The sequence below is a fragment of the Stegastes partitus genome, unplaced genomic scaffold (genome assembly GCF_000690725.1).
Source record: "Stegastes partitus isolate 25-593 unplaced genomic scaffold, Stegastes_partitus-1.0.2 Scaffold368, whole genome shotgun sequence".
Lineage (NCBI taxonomy): Eukaryota > Metazoa > Chordata > Actinopteri > Pomacentridae > Stegastes > Stegastes partitus.
This window is the reverse complement of record NW_007578099.1, coordinates 24822-31300: the sequence shown is the minus strand read 5'-3', so window position 1 is coordinate 31300 and position 6479 is coordinate 24822. Positions and strand designations below refer to the sequence as shown.

General features: G+C 44.5%; 1 protein-coding gene across 1 annotated transcript; it reads right to left on the bottom strand.

The window, feature by feature from the left end:
• Positions 1 to 847: 847 nt before the first annotated feature.
• On the bottom strand, positions 848 to 3196 carry LOC103359348 (leucine-rich repeat neuronal protein 2-like). The gene has a single exon (XM_008284654.1). The coding sequence runs from the start codon at positions 3194 to 3196 to the stop codon at positions 848 to 850; it is 2349 nt and encodes a 782-aa protein (XP_008282876.1).
• Positions 3197 to 6479: the final 3283 nt, after the last annotated feature.

Below are 6479 nucleotides of genomic sequence, written 5' to 3'. Positions count from 1 at the left end.
TGCAGACGAACCAGTAATATGGGATTTCTCTGCAGAGGGCTTGGTTCATACGTTGATATACATTAAAATATTTTCAGTATTTCTATGTTTAGTTTGCAGGTGCCAAAATGGAAATAAACAGTTAAACTGAGGAAATGAAAAAGATTTTATTGTATTGTATATAGCTCAAAATAGAATTTAACACAATCACTTTAAGATCACTTTTATTTTTGAAACAGAATGTGGGACGTTAGGTGGGGGAATCTGGATGAGAATACTGTGTATGTTCTGCAAGATGGACAACCCAGTCCAGCATACTGAAAGCTAAGCAAAGGGGTTGTTTACATCAATCACTTTGACTTACAGAGTCCAAACAAGCAGAAGTTTCATTCAGTATCAGTCTTAAGGCAGATTTTCATCTGCTTGGAGAAAGTATGGTTCAGTCTGTGGAACATGTAGACAGTAAACATGACAAAACCCTGGAGGTCTGAGCTGCTCACCTCTGTAAATATCTGTCCCTGGATTGACTCAGGTTCTCTTTAGTTTCAGTCCAGTGGTCAACGGCAGCTCAGTTGTTTCTCCTGTGTTCACTCACTGTGCAGCAGGAGTATGATTGTCCAGTTTTATTTCCCTGGTTAGGGGTTAGGCATTCTGTACAACACATCTTAACACAGAAACAATGTCAATATATACTTTATACTGTATATAAAATAAATACAAATCTCTTTCTACACCACTGCTGTCGTCTACGATTCCCCTCTTCTTGTTGCGATTAACAAAGTGTATATTTGACATTTTGTATGTACGTGTGTGTGTGTGTGTGTGTGTGTGTGTGTCAGTGTCTAGCATTTGAATGTGCACAATCATCTCAGCAGTCCTGATGTAGTAGCAGTTTCTCACTCAGATTTGGCTCATGTCTGTCGCTTCCTTTTGTCTTTTGATTGATGATCACAGCCTTGGGACACTGGATATCCTGATGGAGGGTATTGAGATGCTTTCCTGCCCCTTCGCGTGGCTCGGTGTCCCAGCCCTGGCCTGCCAGCAGCAGTATGAGCGCGAGGAGCAGTAGTGTGACTGCTGTGGAGGTCAGCTGTGGGTTGAGCTGCAGGCTGGGCTGAGGCTCTGGGACATCCTTCGTCCTGAATGAAACACACTGGGGCTTTTTGCTCCCTCCTAGTCTCCTGCTGGCATGCTTGGCGACCTCACTGCTCCCTAAATGCAGACACACTCTGTAAAATGTCTCTGCCTGCAGGTGAGTCAGGTTGAAGCTCTGCGTGCCAGCCAGGATGCGTGTGGTGTACGTGGGTGTGTGGGCGTTGGAGTATATGGCCTGCCAGGATAGGCGGGTGGAGGGAAGGTTGTGCCCGCTCTGCCAGGAAAGAATAGCAAAGTGTTCTCCGACTTCTCTCACCTCCAACCTGGCATCCGCTCTAAATTGTAAAAATTTCTTCAGATTGGCAGCCGCCCCCCTCTTCCTTTTTTTCATTCTGTCGTGCACGCCCACAGTAACACTGCGTGTATCTGCTCCTAGTGCATTCTCTGCCACACAAGTATACAATCCTGCCTCTCTGGGGGTGATCTTGCTGATCTCCAGAGTTCCCTCAGGCAGTACCTGGTAGTGTTTGAAGGGTTGACAGGCAGCATCATCTGGAACACTGGAGGGAGACGTGTGGTTGAATCCATCGGAAGATGTCGGGCTCTTGCAGGGTGTGGGAACCGGTGCCCCTTTGGATGGAGGACTAAGTTTCAGGCCAGAGGGGGTCACCCAGTACAGTTCAGGCGGTGGATCTGCAAGAGCTCGGCAGTGCAAAACCAGTTTTCCTCCTTCTCGCACCCCTACATAGGAGGGCAGGGAGCTGGCAGGAATCATGGGGAGGCAGGAGGCCGACATCTCTCCTGAGGTCACATCTCTCACCCTCCGAGCTCTCAGTTCTGGAGGTTCAGAACATACGGTTGCCTGGGGTTGTATGAAACGCACCACCCGGGCTGTTTGTGCATCTGTCTGCACGCTTTTCTCAATGTGAGGATGGGAGGTCTCCTTGGCGGCCCAGTGAAACAGGCAGTCACATCGCAGTGGGTTGGAGTGTAAGCTGACCTCCTGAAGACTCGGCAGGGAGAGCATGATGTGCTGGTGCAGGGCGCTGAGAGAGTTGGAGTTGAGCATTAGACTCTCCAACCTGCTCAGCTGGAGGAAAGCCTGGGGATGAATGTAGGATAGACGTGGGTTGTTGGTGATCTCGAGCTTGGTGAGCTCTGGAAGGTTCTCCAGGGCGGCTCTCTCAATGGACACCAGCTCCTCCATGTTGTTCAGACCAAGCTCTTTCAGGTGGATCATATCTTGGAAGTCTCCTGTCTCTATCAGTTTGATCCGGTTCTTGTTGAGGTCAAGGAACTTCAATCCTGGCACTCTTCTCAGGGCCTGAGTTGGGACTTTGGTCAGAAGGTTGTCGTAGAATGAGAGGCTCTCTAGGTCCTCCAGCCCTTCCAGCGCTTTTTCAGCCAAACCCCTCAGACCCATACCACCAAGGACAAGACTTCGGAGGGATTTTAGGGCAATGAAGCCTCGTTCAGGCAGGGCCTCCACAGGGTTGCCCCCAAGCATAAGAACTTCCAAGTGAGGCAAAGCCCTGAACCACCGTGGGTCAACAGTGGTGAGCCTGTTGTTGTTAATATGGAGACGGAGTAAGGAGTCCAGCCCAATGAAGGCTCCAGGTGCTATCGAATGTAAATTGTTGTGGCTGAGAAAGAGCTCCTGCAAAGCTGGCAGTGATGAGAAAGAATCCTCAGGGAGGTGGCTGAGATGGTTTTCCTCCAGGTGTAGGGACAGCAGGGAGGGCAGGGAAGAGCTCTGGGTTACTGTCCTGACATGACTGAAGCGATTCTGGGAGAGGTCGAGGTCGGTGAGGTTGGGGAGTCCATGCAGCACTGCAGTGTCCAGCACTGACAGCAGGTTGCTCTGCAGGCGCAGGGTGTGTGTGTTTGGGGGTATGGGTAAGGGGAGCTTAGTCAACAGCAGGTCATTGCAGTCCACGGTGGGAGCTTCGTGGTACACAGAATCAGGGGAGAACCATGGCTTGATCTGACACACACACCTGACCGGGCAGGAGACGTGCCATGGCAGTGCAGGAGGTAGTGAGCCCAGGACAACGGGCACAACCACAGCACCAAACACACACAAGAGACAATGTGACTGAAGGAGCACTAAAGCCGGCCTCATAATCCTCACAGGTCGCAGGGGCTGATTCAGACAAGGTGAGGAAAGAGTGTGTTATGGGGATGCAGGATGAATCATTTGGACCAGAGATGTGTGTAAAGTCGTGGTTTGAACAGTTTCAAGGTGTGTGAGCAAATTGTAAATGTAGGACAGATGGTTCAGTGTCATCATTCGAAACGTGGTAGAGGGATTACATTGGTGACAGACTTCTGCAGCGGCTTCAGACAGAAACACTGAACTGAAATGTGTGTCTTCCCATTGCTGAGCTTGTGGAGGCTCTGCTATACCAAAACTGTCTTTATGTGTGACTTTGATTGCAGAGGTAGATCAGGGACTGAACGATGGCTGAAGCTCGACGACGGCCTTTGCTGTCACACCATCAATCTCGCATCCCGACTACACGTGGAGGACTCATAGCTTGCGGCATGGCGGCTCACTGTTTTGTCAGAAATACAAAAAAAAAAGGAAGAAAGAACGAGAATGAGACACGACAACAAAAATACAGTCTGTTGAAACAGAATGTGTTACTTGCATAGAACCTGATTTTTACACATTACATCTCATCTGCACCCAAACCCAGTGAATATGAATGTATAATAAATTTGGGTGTTACAATCCATGCTTTAGCAAGGTCACAGGAAATTTCAAGAACATTTCATAAAAGCAGAAATGCTTTGCAGCCAACAAGAATGAATGAGCGGTGGAGAAGATGGATGAGAATGAGAAAAACCTTTAAAAAAAAAAAAAAAAAAAAAACAGATAGAGGGGAATGACTGTTTTCCAAAAAAGAGATTTCTCTTCGACTCTAGCTGCACATTTAGACACTGATGGAATTATGACAAGCAATTGTGCTAAAAACTGAGATAAAGAAAATTAAAAATTAAACAATTGGATGCAAAGAGAGAGAAAATAGTGCTCGCTGTAATCTTCAGCCGACATGAGGAGGTAGGTAAATATGCAGAAGTGATGAAATCATGTAGCATGGACGTAAATATTTCATGTCTTCCCATTCAGCGCCTGTTGGAGCATAGCATCCCACAAATGTTATTCATTATGTAACAGTTAAAAAGACCCCAAGGAGCTTTTATATTATCAGCCTTCTGTACTTAAGACTATAATGAGAAAGATTGTGCGAATATGGCTGCAACTGGAACAAACACACACCAGAGTTACATCAGCCTTCACAGCATTTGGCAGACTTTCATATCCAGAGCAACTTCCTGCTCAGTATTCATGGTACAAAACCGTCACACTAAAGGACTGTAGACATTTGGCAGCTATCCGATCATCCCAGTAATTAGCTGACCAATAATGCAGGCACCCTACGGCGAAAATTATTCATGTGCAGTCCTCAAGTGTCAACCTATTCTCAGTTTTAATTTAAATAGTACATAATAGTCTACCTTACATAAAAAAGCATGACTTAAAATATAGGTCACAAGCTGTTATATATTACTATTATTAAAAACAGCAACGTTAGTTGGATTTTTGGACACCTTGGTGCAGTGTGAGAAGGTTTAAATAAAACCTTATACTCCTTTAAAGTCTGTGACACATTCAGTGTCACAGATATAAAACAACATAACATTCAGTGTTTGTTCTGGCCACCTGCTGAATGTAAGTCCAATAAAACTTCAGCTTTGAAATGCTCCATTATGTTCACCACTAACTTTATCTGTCTTGATGCAGGGCACGTAGGGTAAAGTTTTTAAGGTCTCTTTGCTGAAAACAACCGCCTGCTGTGGCTGAAAATTACACTCATGAGAGTGGTCGAAACAGTAAAGTCGCAGATCGTAAAAGCGATATCAATAACTATCAACAAGCTGAAAGACCTTATAAAGCTCCGTAGAGCTAAACGAATTGCAGAGATGGGCGACAATTTGCTGGGGGAAGAAAACTATGAGTGTCACCTTTAAAGTGGCAAATTTACAAATCACATTTCCTCAGAGGCTTTAAACATGAAGCAGCTGGTGAATCCTCACTCAGAGTCACAAGAAAACATTCACTGTAGTTATAATTCTGTCTGTGTGCGGGAAAAACAGTGGACAAGAAGAAGCTTTTTTGCATTTTTCTTTTTGCATCTTTTTATCTTTATAAATCTGGTGCAGTATCACTTTGACAAGTCTGAAAGTATGACAGTCAACTCCAGAGTTACTTTTCCGAAGAGACCAGGTGCACATCTGCAATCAAATGCTTGTCATTTTCATGCCTTTGCATGAAGAAGGTGGCATTTTTAATGGGCTAAATTACATTATTATTGTGGGCAGCAACAAAAGTGGATGTTTGTCGAAAGCAGCTTATGTAAATGAGCAAGACATTTTGATGAGATTATATATATAATTATGTGGTGTTTTTAATGTAAATGAGTAGATGCTGGCAACAGAGTGATGCTTAACTGTCCTCTGCCTGATAAATGTTATTTCAGATATTATCACTCTGACAAGATACAAGACTAAGTGGAGTCACATTTAAGTTTTAAAGTGCTGACAAACAAAACATGTTTTTAATTATTATATCTGTGTCAGTTTTTGCAAAAAATGTATGCATATTCAGAGACTCAAACACACTTGCACATGCCGAGAAGCCATGCGAGGCTTGCCGCATAGTTGCCATGGAAACAAATCTTCCAGCCTCTCTCTGTCTCGGTGCTTTGAGATTTACTTTGGGATTCGTTTTTGTCCAACCTGTGTATCAGTTGATAAGAATGTGGATGAAACAACACTGACCCTACTGAGGAAACATACAGCGCTGTGCAAAAGTTGTTGACACTTCAGACGTTTGGATTTGTAACCATGACACAACACCAAAAAAAGAGGTGTCTGACTGAGCCCAAATTAATTTTGAAGCATGACAATGACCCCAAGCATACAGCCAGAACCACAGAGAACTATCTTCAGATGCAAAAACAACAAGGAGTCCTGCAACAGATGTTGTTGCCCCTACAGAGCCCTGATCTTGACATTATGGAGTCAGTCTGGGATTACACGAGGAGACAGAAAACACCGAGACAGAATCAATTCACAGAAAATCCCTGAAACAGCTAACCTGCCAAGTACCTTAAGCAACCACTGTACAAAGGAGAACTGGTACTGTTTTAGAGGCAAAGATTGACATTGATTTGATTTAGATTTTTTCTCTTTTTTGCACTTTATTTGAGGTTAACTGAATAAATGTAAACAATTCAAGCATCCGCATTGTAAAAAAAAAAAAAGGTTCAAACTTGTGCACATTCCCGTGCATCATAATTAGATTTCTGAAAGAGAAAAACTGCATTTCATAAATATCC

What these genes read in the sequence shown, in the direction of transcription:
- LOC103359348 (XM_008284654.1), bottom strand. Translation starts at nt 3,196, where the DNA reads ATGAGGCCGGCTTTAGTGCTCCTTCAGTCACATTGTCTCTTGTGTGTG.